Consider the following 17,500-nt stretch of genomic DNA (forward strand, 5'->3'; position numbering starts at 1 on the left):
TTTTCTTTCTTTCTTTTTATTTTATTACTCTTTTTTTCTTTTTCTTTTTTTTAATAATTCATAGAAACTTTTACTTTTCAGCTTCTGACATGAACAGCTGGCCATATGTGGCATTTATTTACAGCAACAACAAAAAGTAGGGAGACTTGAAACAAATCAATGATGTGGCTGACCCCGTTTTGGGATCCTTTTCCATCCATCATTCCCAGCATCTGCTGACACACCTCTTTCTATTTTTGGCTAACAGATGTGGGTTAGGAGGGAGAAACAGAGGAGGGGGGGTGGAGGAAGGCAGGGGGAATATGTGTGTGTGTGTGTGTGTGTGTGTTGGGCAGATGGGGTTGTGTTTGGGGAGGGAGGGAGGGAAGGGGTGAGGAAGGGGGATGCAAACATGATGAGGAAATGATGAAGACACCAGGAAGAGGTTAAAAAGAAGAAGACTGACAACCAGTTACAAAAAAGAAAAGAAAAAAAAGGAATGCAGGTGTGTGTGTGTGTGCGTGCGTGCATGCGTGTGTGTGTGTGTGTGTGTGTGTGTGTGTGTGTGTGTGTGTGTGTGTGTGTGTGTGTGTGTGTTATGCCCCTTTTTTTTCTTTCTTTCAACTTCATTAAAACAATAAAACATACCTGTGAGAACACAACCCTTCCCCAGTGAGATTTTTATGTGGTTTGAGTGAAATGTTGAGTGAATTTGTTCTTTTGACATTTTTAAAAAAATCAACCCTTTAACAGTATTCTGTATTTTCTTGACTGGTTTTAAGAACTGGCAGGTAATCAGCCCATGAAGTGGCCATTTTGAGGTCGGCTGGGCTATAAACAACATGATTTAATGAATGAATGAATGATATGGATACTTATATAGCGCCTATACTTGGTCGGAGACCAAGCTCTAAGCACTATACAAACTCGGGATCATTTCCACAGCAGGCTGCCAACATGGGTAGAGCCGACTGACGGCTGTCGTTGGGCACTCATCATTCGTTTCCTTTGTCATTAAGTTTGATTTCAGGCATGCACATGTACACACTCAGACAGACATGTAACATTTTACATGTATGACTGTTTATATATGCCCCCATGTAGGCAGCCATAGACTGTTTTTGGGGGTGTGCATGCTGGGTGTGTTCGTGTTTCCATAACCCACCAAACCCACACATAGATTACAGGATCTTTAACGTGGGTGTTTGATTTTCTGCGTGCGTATACATACGAAGGGGGTTAAGGCACTAGCAGGTCTGCACATATATTGACCTGGGAGATTGATTTGATTTCCAAGTGGAAAGGGGAGGAAGGGTGTGCATTTGGTCTGCACTGAAGCTGACTACTCAGTAACTGTTACTGTCAAAAATTGTTTGACAAATGGACATGTGGAGAAAGGATTTCCTCTTGTGCGCCAGGAAGTCTTGAAGTCGGCCAGAACCGTTGTACGGTGGGTGTTTTGAGCCTTGCTGGTGCACATGTTTTGTGACTGATGCACAAAACGTGTTCAGCTGTGATCCGCGTCACTGGGGCAAATATTTATCCAAGTAAAGCGTGTTGGTGTTCCAGAATGTTCGCTTGTGCTTGCTGATCTTTGGCACCAGAAGTTCAGCGTTTTAGCAGTGCATTAGTGATTAGCTGACAGTCGTGCATGTCTGTGTGTGTGCATGCATGTGTGACTCCATACAGGCACATGCATATGTGCATATATATATATATATATATATATATATATATATATATATATGCACATCATGTTCACTTTCATGTCCACGAGTGGGCTTTTACATGTATGACCATTTTTACCCTGCCATGTAGGCAGCCATACTCCGTTTTTTGGGATTTGCATGCTGGGTATGTTCTTGTTTCCATAACACACCAAATGCTGATATGGATTACAGTATTTTTAACGTGCGTATTTGATCTGCTTGCGTATACACACATGCAGGGGGTTCAGGCACAAGCAGGTCTGCACATAAAATAATGTCGACCTGGGGGATAGGAAAGATATCCACCCTTTACCCACCAGGCGCGGTTACCGAGATTCGAACCCAGGACCCTCAGATTGAAAGTCCCAACGCTTTAACCACTCAGCTGTTGGGCCCGTCCAGACTGAAAAGTTAAAAAAAAACAAAAAAAAACCCAGAAGTTGAGCTGGATGTTTGGAGAAGTTTGACAGACTGTGTGACCTTGTTGTTTCAGATGCAGGGGACGAAGGCTCGGCACTCAAGTCACTGATTCAGTATTTCAGGGACAGACGGCTGGGCCGGGAGCCCTATGAGGCCACAGGGCAAGAAGGTATGCTGGCGCTGAGTGCTTGAAGAGCTGAGAGACTTTTATAGATAAAATGATATAGATAGATCTATATACTGTGATTGGATTAAGTGGGGTTGTGTGTGTGTGTGTGTGTGTGTGTTGTGTGTGTTAGTGTGTGTGTTAGTATGTGTGTGTGTGTGTGTGTATGTTCATGTGCATTACAGTGTGTGTGTGTGTGTGTGTGTGTTAGTGTGTGTGTGTTAGTATGTGTGTGTGTGTGTGTGTGTGTGTGTGTGTGAGATAATGCCAAGAGTTACCATCAAACGAACTCTGTTGAATGGACAGTATGAACAATAAATCATTTGATCTGAGTCCTCTCTCTCTCTCTCTCCCTTCCTCTCTTTCTGTGCATTTTAAAAAATATATGTATTAACTATGAGTAATAATATATGTGTGTATGTCTGTGCATGTCTGAAAACAAGGGCAGATAAATGTATCATTGTATGTAAGTGGGCCAGTGTGCAATAGTATCTCGATTTCACTCTCTCTCCCTCTCTCTCTCTTCCTCTCCTGCTCTCTCTCTCTCTCTCTGTGAGAGAAACACTCATATAGTTATTGTTGTGGTATCTGGTTATGCTTATTGTGTTTACATAGTTGTAGTGATGCATGTTAAACTCTGTTATCGGCCCCTGTTCATATGGGGCTATCACCTTAAATGAATAAATCATCTGAAATCTGAATCTCTCCCTCTCCCCCCCCCCCCCCTCTCTCTCTCTCTCTCTGCTTAGCAATATTAGAGCTGAATTTATTAATTCTAAATATTACAGAGATCCTTGTCTGTTCAAACTAAGTCTGTTAATGTCATGCACAAAACCTGATGTTATACGTAATCTCTCTCTGTTCTTGTACAAGGCTTTCAGAGTTAGGGATATAGTCGTTTCATAGTCTTGCTTTCATTGTTTATTTATGCTCAAATTGTGCTTATTGTTCAAGTACCCCTTCATGAGGGGCTATGGCCTGTTTGAATAAACCATTCAAAAAAAACAAAAAAAAATTCTCTCTCTCTCTCTCTCTCCCTCTCTCTCTCCTCCTCCTTCTCCTCCTCGTGCTTCTCCTCCTCCTCTCTTCCTCCCTCTTACTCTAACTTCTGGAAACTAGCAAAAAAAAAACAAACAAACAAAAATTTTTTTTAACAAACAAACCAGATGGCGACACAGATGCCAGACTGGTCCAAGACGTGGTCCAAGACGTGGAAGAGAGCAAGCCTGGGGAAGTTCTCCCAGACAGCGCCCCTGTCAACAGCCACAGGAAGACTCCCGGTACCCAGCCAAAAGAGGAAGAGACTGAGGCTGGGGATGGGGCTGGGGGTGGGGGTGGATCATCATCATCATCATCGTCAGGCAGCAAGTCCGCGCCGAGCAATCAGGAGGTGAACAGCCAGGTGGAGGAGGAGGGGATGCCGAGGGCCTTGCCCATGACACACCGCCACGGGATGGGCAGCAGCAGCAACGCTGCCACGGGCAACAGCATGTATTTTATCAGTGAGTTTGTGTGTGTGTGTGTGTGTGTGGGTGAATGTTGGTGTGTGTGTTTGCATGTGTGTGTGGTGTGTGTGTGTTGTGTGCATGCGTGTGCGTGTGTGTGTGTGTGTGTTGAGTGCGTGTGAGTGTGTGTGTGTGTGTGTTGAGTGCGTGTGTATTGGTTTGTGTTTGTGTGTGTGTGTGTGTGTGCGCGCGCCCTTGTGCGTGTGTGCTTCCGTGCATGCGCGTGCTTGTGCGTGTTTGGGTATGTTTGTGCGTTCACATGCATATTCCTATACTTGATGCAAGTATGTTCATGTATCTTGATAACAACTTTTTGATGTAAACGCCACAAGCTCCATGCCTTCACTGATGGGCAATACTCATCACCAGCAGGTAGGCAGTGGGTTAACCTGAAGTACGATGTGTGTAAAAAATGTTTTGTTTTGCACAGAATCTGTTGTTCCGGATGATTTCAGGCTAGTAAAACAGCATGAATTGAACTTGTGGTATGTTTTATGTGTCACTGTGTGTGCTTGTGTGAGTGTGTGTTTGTGTGTGTGTATGTGTGTGTGTGTGTGTGTGTGTGTGTGTGTGTGTTCTTGTGTGTGTGTGTGTGAGAGAGAGAGAGAGTGAGGGAGTCTAAGCACTTTAGAATCTGTGCACACACACACACACACACACACACACACTAACACACACACACACACACTAACACACACACTAACACACCCATGCTTGTATATTTGTCTGTTTTCCGTTGCAGTGATTGTGACAGGCTGCACAGTTCTGGCAGCAATAGGCATCGTCGGGGCAGGAGTGTGCTGGTACAAGTGAGTTACTTTCCTGTTGCGTTCTGCTTCTTCTTCTTTTTCTTCTTCTTCTTCTTCTTCCATCTGCTTCTTCTTCTTCTTCTTCCATCTGTTTCTTCTTCTTCCTGCACCTTCTCTTCTTCTGCTTCTTTTTTTCCCTTCTTCATCTTCTTTTCCTTCTTCTTCTTCTTCCATCTGCTTCTTCTTCTTCCTCCACCTCTTCTTCTTCTGCTTCTGTTTTTCCCTTCTTCTTCATCTTCTTTTCCTTCTTTTCCTTCTTCTTCTTCTTCCAACTGCTTCTTTTTCTTCTTCTTCTTCTTCAATCTGCTTCTTCTGCTTCTTCTTCTTCTTCTTCCTCCTCCTCTTCTTCTTCTGCTTCTGTTTTTCCCTTCTTCTTCATCTTCTTTTCCTTCTTCTTCTTCTTCTGCTCCCATCTGCTTCTTCTTCTTCCTCCTCCTCCTCCTCCTCTTCTTCTGTTTCTTTTTTTCCCTTCTTCTTCTTCTTTTTGGGGGCTGAATTCACGTGTGTGTGTGTGTGTGTGTGGAGAGAGAGGTGTCTGTGTGTGTGTGTGTGTGTGTGTGTGTGTGTGTGTGTGTGTGTAATGTTTCTTTGGACATTTACCTGATTGGCCTTTTTGTAATTCACTGTTTTCATGCAGCCATGCATGCTGAGTAGGTTTTCATTTCCATAATCCACCAGACACACAGTTTGAACATTTGTATTTGTGATGAGAGTACCATCTGCCCATTAAGAAGATTTAACTATAAGGCACTAGCAGGTGTTCACATAATTATGTTGTCCTGGGAAACCAGATAAACTAACCACCAGGTAGCAGTTTGGGAATCGAACCCAGGACCGTGAGATTGAAAGTCTAGTGTTGTAACTGACATCAGACATTGCTCCTTGGAAAATCAGATAACAATAAATATCCACATTAGGGAAAACAAGTACCAAGAAATGCCAAGTAAGGAGGAAAAACTAGTATTGAAAAATTTACTAATGGAAAACAAGTTTTTAAAAATTCAAGAAAATCGGGGGGAAAAAAATCTTCAAAAGGAGAAGAACCAGAACTATGACTGAAAGGAGAAACAAGTACCAAATATATCTACTGTGTGAAAACATGTACAGGATTTATCTGAAAAGTGAAAACAAGTACCAAAGAATATCTGCTGAGTCAGACCACGGATAAGAAAAATATCTACAGAAAAAAACAAAACAAACCCACACACACACACAAAAAAAAAACCAACAAAAAAACCAGTACAAATATATTGAGTCCAGTAAGGGAAAATAAGTACAAAAAATACCAACAACCGGAAAACAAGTAGTGAAATATCCACTTTCTGTCACAGGTTCGTGTTTCACACTCTTTGATCCAGTCTGCAGCCCCCTCCCTGATCGACGCACTCGTGTCTATTCTGGGTTGTTGTTTTTTTATATGTGTCTTGGCATTAATCTTTTGGGCTGCCGATGAAAGCGTCTTGTTGTTCTGTCTCACAGTCCTTATCCGTAGCCCTTGTCCGTCGTTATCCCCGTGTGTTCGTCATCTTCATTAATTTTATTTTATTTCTGTCGTTGGGTGAGCGTGGAGACTGATCTTGGTATTGCTTTATCGTTCCCTCCTGCCCTTTAGGAAAATTGGAGGGCTGGGGGAGGGAGGGTTAGGGAGCGGGGACGGGGGTGGGGGGGCGGAAAGAAGAACTTTCTCTCTCCTTTCTCTTCTTTCTGCTTCATGGGTGATGTCACTGAGTTCATTGCAGATAAATTGATATTAAAGGCAGATTGTTGAGTAAAAGCGGATGTACAAATGATGTCATTGAGTGCATTGCGGATAAATTGATATTAAAGGCAGATTGTTGAGTAAAAGCGGATGTACAAATGATGTCACTGAGTTCATTGCAGATAAATTGATATTAAAGGCAGATTGTTGAGTAAAAGCGGATGTACAAATGATGTCACTGAGTTCATTGCAGATAAATTAATATTAAAGGCAGATTGTTGAGTAAAAGCGGATGTACAAATGATGTTATTGAGTGCATTGCAGATAAATTGATATTAAAGGCAGATTGTTGAGTAAAAGCGGATGTACAAATGATGTCACTGAGTTCAGTAAAAGTGGATGTACAAATGATGTCATTGAGTTCATTGCAGATAAATTGATATTAAAGGCAGATTGTTGAGTAAAAGCGGATGTACAAATGATGTCATTGAGTTCATTGCAGGTAAATTGATATTGAAGGCAGATTGTTGAGTAAAAGCGGATGTACAAATGATGTCATTGAGTTCATTGCAGATAAATTGATATTAAAGGCAGATTGTTGAGTAAAAGCGGATGTACAAATGATGTCATTGAGTTCATTGCAGATAAATTGATATTAAAGGCAGATTGTTGAGTAAAAGCGGATGTACAAATGATGTCATTGAGTTCATTGCAGATAAATTGATATTAAAGGCAGATTGTTGAGTAAAAGCGGATGTACAAATGATGTCATTGAGTTCATTGCAGATAAATTGATATTAAAGGCAGATTGTTGAGTAAAAGCGGATGTACAAATGATGTCATTGAGTTCATTGCAGATAAATTGATATTAAAGGCAGATTGTTGAGTAAAAGCGGATGTACAAATGATGTCATTGAGTTCATTGCAGGTAAATTGATATTGAAGGCAGATTGTTGAGTAAAAGCGGATGTACAAATGATGTCATTGAGTTCATTGCAGATAAATTGATATTAAAGGCAGATTGTTGAGTAAAAGCGGATGTACAAATGATGTCATTGAGTTCATTGCAGATAAATTGATATTAAAGGCAGATTGTTGAGTAAAAGCGGATGTACAAATGATGTCATTGAGTTCATTGCAGATAAATTGATATTAAAGGCAGATTGTTGAGTAAAAGCGGATGTACAAATGATGTCATCGAGTTCATTGCAGAAATACCAGTTTTAAAGGCAGATTGTATAGTAAAAGCAGATATGTTAAAAAAAACCCAAAAAAACCCCATGGCGAAAAGAAGAAAAAGAAGGAAAAAAAATTGTGTGGAAAAAATCTTTGTTGAAGGTTGAAAACAAACAGGCCTGAGGACGGAGGCTAACCCATCACTGTAATAGGGAAACACTGTGACACTGTAATCTTGGTGTTTTACATTTGTTTGCTTATTTATCATCATTGTTGTCTTATTTATTTATTTATTTATTTATTATTATTATTATTTTATTATTATTATTATTACTACTACCTTTTTTATATTATAATTATTATTTATTTATTTATGTAAGCTTATCTATTATTTATTCACCTTTTTTTTCTCAAGGCCTGACAAAGCGCGTTGGGTTACGCTGCTGGTCAGGCATCTGCTTGGCAGATGTGGTGTAGCGTATATGGATTTGTCCGAACGCAGTGACGCCTCCTTCAGCTACTGAAACTGAAACTGTAATAGGGAGGCACTGAAAATGTGCAGATCTACTTTCCCATGACTGCTGCCAGCCCCTCCCCCACCCACCCCCCACCCTCCACCCCCTCTTCCAGTGGAGAGCAGCCCAGATTTTGCACACACCTAGAAATGTGTTTTGAAAACTAGTAACGTACTCAGTCAAAAAGATATTTAAAAAAAATAAGAAATAATGATCATAGAGGAGAGAAAAAGATAGAACAAAAAAAAAGTCATGGGTAGAGCAATTTTGTGCATTTTTTTCTTTTTTCTTTTGTTTTGTTTTAGTCAGTGACTCTTTTGTATTTGAACAACATGATACTGTGTATTGACGTTTGTTTCTTGCGTGTGTGTGTGTGTGTTTGTGTGTGTGTGTGTTTGTGCGTGTGTGTGTTTGTGTGTGTGTATGTGTGTGTGTGTGTGTGTGCGTGTGCGTGTGTGTTTGTGCGTGTGAGTGTGCGTGTGTGTGTGTGTGTGTGCGTGTGTGTGTGTGTTCACTCACAAGGTAAACTTCAGCATTTGCGTTTTTCTCAGCAGCTAGAACTTGTAAGTGGTTCAGAAACCCAGCCTGGCCTGGCAGGAAGACGGATATCGACGGGACCTTTCTAGCCATTGCCTTTTCTTTCTTCCTATTTTCATTATCATTTATTTTTAATATCAAGACACGGCTTTGAGGGTGAAGGTCATACATGTATACATCCTGTGTTCTTTTCTTTTTAAAAAGCGATTGGTTTATATATATATATATATATATATTTATATGTTTTTAATTAGTGAAATGGGACAAGTTACAGCGTTTTGACGCACATAGTATTGAAATTAAAGATAGATAAATGAATGAATAAAGAAAAAAAAAAGTAAGATGTTAGTTTGATATTTGAAATAGTACTTATTTTTTCCTTAGAACCAGTCATAAACTAATATATTGCCTCTTGCTAACTACATTGCTGCTGGTCGCTCTTTCTTTTATAGATGAATCTTATCCCCCCACCTTGTGGAAATTCTGTGGTAGAAATTATTTGTAGAATTTATGTACATGAATTCTTAATTGGCGAGAAATAGAGGGAAGGGGGAAAAACCAGGATTGAACTGATTAATTGATTGAGAGAGAGAGAGAGAGAGAGAGAGAGAGAGAGAATTAATTAATTAACACACACATGCGCGCGCGCAAACACACACAAACGTCAATACACACTATCATGTTATTCAAATACAAAAGAGTCACTGACTAAAACAAAACAAAAGAAAAAAGAAAAAAATGCACAAAATTGCTCTACCCATGACTTTTTTTTTCTCTATCTTTTTCTCTCCTCTGTGATCATTATTTCTTATTTTTTTAAATATCTTTTTGACTGAGTACGTTACTAGTTTTCAAAACACATTTCTAGGTGTGCAAAATCTGGGCTGCTCTCCACTGGAAGAGGGGGTGGAGGGTGGGAGGTGGGTGGGTGGGGGGCTGGAAGCAGTCATGGGAAAGTAGATCTAGTAATAAAGTAAGCAAACAATTGCTTTTTTTTTTTTTCATCCGGCCCTCGAAAGGGGAAAATGTCAGAAGTAAAGGGAATGAAGAAAGACCACAAGAAATGAGTAATTAATGTTAAACAAATTTGTGGAAAGACAAGAAAATAAACAACATTTTAACAAGCATCATGTTCATAACAAACAACACAAGAGAGGGAGAGAGAGAGAGAGAGAGAGAGAGAGAATCCTATTATCAGGAGAAGAACTGAACCAAGAAATGAGTAAATGTTAAACAAATTTGTGGAAAGACGAGAAAATAAACAACATTTTAACAAGCATCATATTCATAACAAACAACACAAAAGACAGAGAGGGAGAGAGAGAGAGGGAGAGAGAGAGAGAGAATCCTATAATCAGGAGAAGAACTGAACCAAGAAATGAGTAAATGTTAAACAGTTTCAGTTTCAGTTTCAGTAGCTCAAGGAGGCGTCACTGCGTTCGGACAAATCCATATACGCTACACCACATCTGCCAAGCAGATGCCTGACCAGCAGCGTAACCCAACGCGCTTAGTCAGGCCTTGAGAAAAAAAAAAGGTGAATAAATAATAGATAAGCGTACATAAATAATAAACAAAATGAATAAATAAATAATAATTATAATATAAACAAATTTGTGGAAAGACAAGAAAATAACATTTTAACAAGCATCATATTCATAACAAACAACACAAGAGAGAGAGAGGGGGGGGGAGAGAGAGAGAGAGAGAGAGAATCCTATAATCAGGAGAAGAACTGAACCATGCAGAAGACATCGGGGGAAACCACAGACGATAGGGGAGGAACAGCTGATACGACTTAACTGCACAGGGCACACTGAATGCCTGCTCATGCATAAGTTTACATATCGACAGGGGGGAAAGTGACGGGAAGGGATGAAAACAGGCTTCGTCCAAAAGCTGGACGCTGTGCTAATGTTTTTTTGTTTTTTTTTATTATCTGGGTGGTTTCTAATGTTTTGGGCCTACAGCCAGAACGCCCCCCCCCCCCCACATCCTCCCCCCCAGCTCCTCCTAAAAACAAAACAAAACAACCCAAAACCAACAAACAAAAAACAAAAAACCCAACTCGCACACAAAAAAGATGCGGCTGTTTGTTGCTATATCTTCCCCTGCCACTTGTCTTCCAAGGCTTTCTCTCTCTCTCTCTGTCTGTCTGTCTCTCTGTCTCTCTCTCTCTCTCTCTCTCTGCCTATCTGTCATGTCTTTATGTCATCTCTCTCTCTTTCTGTCTTTTTCTCTCTCTTTCCTTCTCTGTCTGTCTGTCTGTCTCTGTCTATTTCTCTCTCTCTCTCTCTCTCTCTGCCTATCTGTCATGTCTTAACGTCATCTCTCTCTCTTTCTGTCTGTCTGTCTGTTTCTGTCTCTCTCTCTTTCCTTCTCTCTCTATTATTTCTCCCCCTCTCACTGCACTCTCACTCTCTCTCGTTCTGTGTCTCGTTATCTCTTTCTCCCCCCTCCCCCCTCTCTCTCTTTCTCTCTTATTTCTCTCTCCTTCCACACACCCATCCCCCAATCCCCCTTATTCTCTGGCAGAGGGTGGGGTGGGGGGGTTGGGGGGAGGGGGGGGGGGGGAGAATAATAGATAAGAACTCAAAGCCAGTCACCATTAGCAACACAAATTCAGTTTGGGGGTGATCAGTATTTTTTGGCAAGGATGGAGTCCTGCCAGTCCTATCTCTTTCCCCCCCCCCCACCTCCCGCCCTCCCCCTCCATCCCCTTACCACCAGACCTGACAGATCTGAAGCTGCCTTTGATTTGGGGAAGCTATTAGTTGCCAGGGATTGTCTATCAGTCAGTAAGTAACAGGCGGACCGATCGATCGATCGAGTGATTGATAGAGAAAGAAAAGATGGCGTAATTTTTCATCAGCTGAAGAAACGCCCATGGTGTTGGCTGATCTGTCTCGGGGGGTGTGTGGTGGACGGGAGATGGATACGGCAGAGACAGAATGTTTGCGTTAATTTAAATGGGTTTTCTATGCATTTTAGCGTCTAGAGAGAGATTGATTTGAATTGGTTTTCTGTGCTTTTAGCATACCGAGGGAAAAAGAGAAAGAGGCAGAGAGGGAGAGAAAGCGTATTTCGTCTACTATCTGTAATGCACGGAGCATTTCCCACATGTCTGGGTTCTGTTGACACGTGTTACAGTGTATTAGTATTACATTTTGTCAGAACAGATTTCTCTGTGTGAAATACGAGCTCGCATCTTCAAGGGAGAGTATGTCACCACAGTGCAGTGCCACCCATATATATAATTATATATATATTTGTCTGCAACAGTGCAAGTGTCTTTACTTTCCTGTCAAAATAGTTTTTTCTACTTTATTTTGCCAGGGACATTCCTTTTGTTGCCAGAGGTTCTTTTATGTGCGCCATGCCACCCATGTATATATATATATATATATATATATATATATATATATATATATATATATATATATATGTATGTAGATATATATATATATATATATATATATATATATATATAGAGAGAGAGAGAGAGAGAGAGAGGTGCAAGTGCATTTGCTTTTCTGTCAAAGTGGATTTTTCTACATAACCCTGTTGTTCACTGACATGGGCTAACTGCGCGCTGCACATTGGACCTCAGGTGTATCACCCGCATCCGAAAGACTAGCGCTCAGACCACTGCTCAAGGTGGTCACTGGAGCAGGGAGTAAAAGTCCTGGTCCATGTATGTAGGTCTCGAACCAGTGGGTGCTAACACATCCAAGTCAGGCACGTTATCACTGAGCCACCACTCGACACATCATTCTCACACACATATTAAGCACACAAAAAACAACCACCCAAGATATTTAAAGCTTAATAATAATGATAATAATAGTGATAGTAAAAAATAATTGTAATGATAATGATGATAATCATTCGATTTATAAAATGCCTTTCCATGCAAAACCAGAATTGCACTGTACGGTGTAAATGCTGATGTTTGACATGCATTTAAAGTAATTAAACACTAGAATGGAAAAAAAAAAGAGAAACTTACATGCATAGCCCTTTACAATCAGCCAACCAAACACTCAAGCAAAATTTACACACGCACACACACACACACACAGAGTACACAGACACACACACACACACACACACACACACACAAAACGTACATGCATAACCCTTTACATTCAGCTAACCAAACACTCAAGCACACAATTTACACACACACGAATACACACACACACACACACAAACACACTCTCATCATACATATCACCTGAAAATGCCTAAATAATACAATATCATATAACAATACTTAAAAACCCTCTCACAATACTTAAATGTGTCCCTGATATGATGGATATCACAATGACAAAATCCCATTCTCACCCTTTCTACTTAAAAGCTTTATATTTGTGAGGATGAATATGATTATGAATCATTGAACATTTTTCTACCCTGGCCACTCACTGCAGCCTAGCCGGTGACGACCACGACACCTGTGTGACTGACTGACTCACTCCTCATAGGGTCCATGTTTTTAAAATGTGTGCAGTTATGATTTTTTTTTTTTTTACAGCACAGCAACTCACACGCACACACACACATACACACGCGCTCGCGCGCGCACACACACACACACATACACACACGCACGCACACACACACACACACACACACACACACACACACACACACACACACACACACACACACACACACTCACATGCACACACACACACACACACACACACACACACATTAATACGTATCACCTGAAAATGCCTAAATAATGCAGTATCATATAACAATACTTAAAAAACCCTATCACAGTACTGAAATGTATCCCTGATATGCTGGATATCACAATAACAAAATCCCATTCTCACCCTTTCTACTTAAAAGCTTTATATTTGTGAGGATGAATATGATTATGAATCATTGAACATTTTTCTACCCTGGCCACTCACTGCAGCCTAGCCGGTGACGACCACGACACCTGTGTGACTGACTGACTCACTCCTCATAGGGTCCATGTTTTTAAAATGTGTGCAGTTATGATTTTTTTTTTTTTTTTTACAGCACAGGAACTCACACGCACACACACACATACACACACGCGCGCGCGCGCACACACACACACACATACACACACGCACGCACACACACACACACACACACACACACACACACACTCACATGCACACACACACACACACACACACACACACATTAATACGTATCACCTGAAAATGCCTAAATAATGCAGTATCATATAACAGTACTTAAAAAACCCTATCACAGTACTGAAATGTATCCCTGATATGATGGATATCACAATAACAAAATCCCATTCTCACCCTTTCTACTTAAAAGCTTTATATTTGTGAGGATGAATATGATTATGAATCATTGAACATTTTTCTACCCTGGCCGCTCACTGCAGCCTAGCCGGTGACGAAGACCACACCTGTGTGACTGGCTGACTCACTCCTCATAGGGTCCATGTTTTTAAAATGTGTGCAGTTATGATTTTTTTTTTTTTTTTACAGCACAGCAACTCACACGCACACACACACATACACAGACGCGCGCACGCGCAGACACACACACACACACATACACACCCGCGCACACACACACACACACACTCACATGCACACACACACACACACACACACACACACACACACACATTGATACGTATCACCTGAAAATGCCTAAATAATGCAGTATCATATAACAGTACTTAAAAAGACCCTATCACAGTACTAAAATGTATCCCTGATATGATGGATATCACAATAACAAAATCCCATTCTCACCCTTTCTACTTAAAAGCTTTATATTTATGATTATGAATCATTGAACATTGTCTACCCTGGCCACTCACTGCAGCCTAGCCGATGACGACCACGACACCTGTGTGACTGGCTGACTCACTCCTCATAGGGTCCATGTTTTTTAAAATGTGTGCAGTTATGATTTTTTTTTTTTTTTTACAGCACAGCAACTCACACGCACACACACACATACACAGACGCGCGCGCGCGCAGACACACACACACACACATACACACCAGCGCACACACACACACACACACACACACACTCACATGCACACACACACACACACACACACACACACATTGATACGTATCACCTGAAAATGCCTAAATAATGCAGTATCATATAACAGTACTTAAAAAGCCCTATCACAGTACTGAAATGTATCCCTGATATGATGGATATCACAATAACAAAATCCCATTCTCACCCTTTCTATTTAAAAGCTTTATATTTATGATTATGAATCATTGAACATTGTTCTACCCTGGCCACTCACTGCAGCCTAGCCGATGATGACCACGACACCTGTGTGACTGACTGACTCACTCCTCATAGGGTCCATGTTTTTTAAAATGTGTGCAGTTATGATTTTTTTTTTTTTTTACAGCACAGCAACTCACACGCACACACACACATACACACACGCGCGCGCGCGCGCACACACACACATACACGCACGCACACACACACACACACACACACACACACACACATTGATACGTATCACCTGAAAATGCCTAAATAATGCAGTATCATATAACAGTACTTAAAAAACCCTATCACAGTACTGAAATGTATCCCTGATATGATGGATATCACAATAACAAAATCCCATTCTCACCCTTTCTATTTAAAAGCTTTATATTTATGATTATGAATCATTGAACATTGTCTACCCTGGCCACTCACTGCAGCCTAGCCGATGACGACCACGACACCTGTGTGACTGACTGACTCACTCCTCATAGGGTCCATGTTTTTAAAATGTGTGCAGTTATGATTTATTTTTTACAGCACACAGCAGCTCGCTCCACAAGTATCACCTACAAACAGAAACAGAGAGACAGGTGTGTGTGGGAGGAGAGGGGGGAGATGTTTGTGTGTAGGGGGATGGGGTTTGGATGGATGGATGGTTAGCTGGGAGGAGGGGATTGGAAAAGCCAGAACCCCCCCTCCCCCCCCCCCCCCCCCCCCCCCCCCCCCCCCCCCCCCCCCAAAAAAAAAAAAAAAAAAAAATCTCTTTGCTCCTTGTTTTGCATTGAAAATAATTTTATTTATAGGCTTGGGGTTGTTCATGTGCTTGTGCGTGCATGCTCTGTGTGTGTGTGTGTGTGTGTGTGTGTGTACCTTGTATCTGTGTAAGTTGTACGCCTCACTTTCCCATATGTTTATGTGTGTGTTTGTGAGTGTGCGCACGTGTGTGTGTGTGTGTGTGTGTGTGTGCACGCGCGCATGTGTGTGTGTGTGTGTGTGTGTGTGTGTGTGGAGGGACACAGATTGAAACTGACATAGAAATATATATATATATGATATAATGCAAAGCAACATCAGTATTGATATAGAAAAATATATAATTTGATACATAAAACTTAGATATTGATGCAAAAAAAATATATAACTTAATATTAGCCCCCAAACAGAGACAAGATAAATATTGATGTAGAATAATTTAATGCAAAATTTGATATTGCCCAGTCCATAGTATTGTTGGAGAGAGCCGGTCAGAATATATATATATATATATATATATATATATATATATATATATATATATATATATATATATATATATATATATATATATACTTTAAAAAAAAAATTAATTTAATTTGATTTAATTTTAATTTTTTACATATGCAGTTGGAAGAAATGCTATTGGTGATCTCAGAAGGGGGACACAATATTGTATGACTCTGGCTTGAAAATGGCACTCCTGGATTTTTTTTTTGGCTGTCAGAGATTCATGATATTTATGTTCAGAACATTGGCGATCTGAATTGCGTGTGTATGTGTGCGTGCATGTATGTGTTTCTGCGTACATGCATGTGTGTGTGTGTGTGTGTGCATGTGTGTGTGTGTGTGTGTGTGCATGTGTGTGTGTGTGTGTGTGTGTGTGTGTGTATGTGTGTGTGTGTGTGTGTGTGCATGTGTGTGTGTGTGTGTGTGTGTGTGTGTGTGCTCTGGACAATGTCTTCCCAGGTTGGGTGGATGCTGGGGGTGGGATTTTGATGTTGATAAACTTTGTTGTTGTTTTTTTTTTAAGTTGCAAGAATTGCTCTGTGTGTGTGTGGGTGGGTGTGAGGGTGGCCGTGGGTGAGTGTGGTGTCTGTCTGGGTGTCTTTGAGTGTGGGTGTGTATGGTCAGCATGTTTGGCAAATTGCCCCTTATCAAGTTCTAAACAAACAAAAAGTGACCCAAACCTTGACTGGATTAAAAAAAAAAAAAAAGAAAAAAAAAAAGAGAAAAAAAGAAAGAAAGAAAAGAAAATTGCGGAACAAAACAGAAAGACCAAAAAAAAGAAAAAAAAAAAAAAAACTGACAGCAGAGTAAGCCCACCATCAGTGGCAAAAAAAAAAAAAAAAAGTGTGGGAACAAACTTTACTTCTTGGTCTTGCATCATTCTCTCCATGTTGAGACCATGGAGAATGTCACACTGGGGAAAATTTGTTGCGACGTGAAAATAACACCCTTTCTCCCATCCCTCACCCCCACTCTGCCCCCCACCCCCACCCCCTCAACTTTCCTCCACCCCCACATCCCACCACCCCCTATCAACTGCATCTCTTTCACTTTCACTCAGTTCAGAAGAAGAAAAAAAAGAAGAAAAAAGTATGTTGATGCAAAACAGAAATTCAGTTTCTGTGTGTGTGTGTGTGCGTGCGGGTCTGTCTCTGTCTCTCTCAATGTCTCTGTCTGTTTGTCTCTCAGTCTGTCTTATTGTCTGTCTGTCTGTCTGTCTCTCTCTCTCTCTCTTTTTCTCTCTCTCTTTCTGCCATGTCTGTCTGGATCTGTCTGTCAATCTCCTCATTATTTCTGTCTCTGTCTGCCTGTATGTGTGTGTGTGTGTGTGTGTGTGTGTGTGTGTGTGTGTGTGTACTATAGCCTCTGGTTGTCAGGGTATGTCTGTCACCTCTTTGTCTCTGTCTCTTTCTGTCTCCCCCCCCCCCCCTCTCT

General features: G+C 40.9%; 1 protein-coding gene across 2 annotated transcripts in view; it reads left to right on the top strand.

Annotated features, from left to right (window-relative positions):
- Positions 1–17,500, top strand: part of LOC143289983 (uncharacterized) — an 80,641-nt gene that overhangs the window by 16,886 nt on the left and 46,255 nt on the right. The window contains exons 2-4 of one of the 2 annotated variants that reach the window (XM_076599274.1): positions 2,182–2,277; positions 3,441–3,776; positions 4,522–4,588. In XM_076599274.1, the coding sequence (XP_076455389.1) occupies positions 2,182–2,277; positions 3,441–3,776; positions 4,522–4,588 (499 nt within the window). The remainder of the gene's footprint in view (positions 1–2,181; positions 2,278–3,440; positions 3,777–4,521; positions 4,589–17,500) is intronic. The other variant, XM_076599275.1, reaches the window with a different exon arrangement.

This window comes from Babylonia areolata, chromosome 14 (genome assembly GCF_041734735.1).
Source record: "Babylonia areolata isolate BAREFJ2019XMU chromosome 14, ASM4173473v1, whole genome shotgun sequence".
Lineage (NCBI taxonomy): Eukaryota > Metazoa > Mollusca > Gastropoda > Neogastropoda > Buccinidae > Babylonia > Babylonia areolata.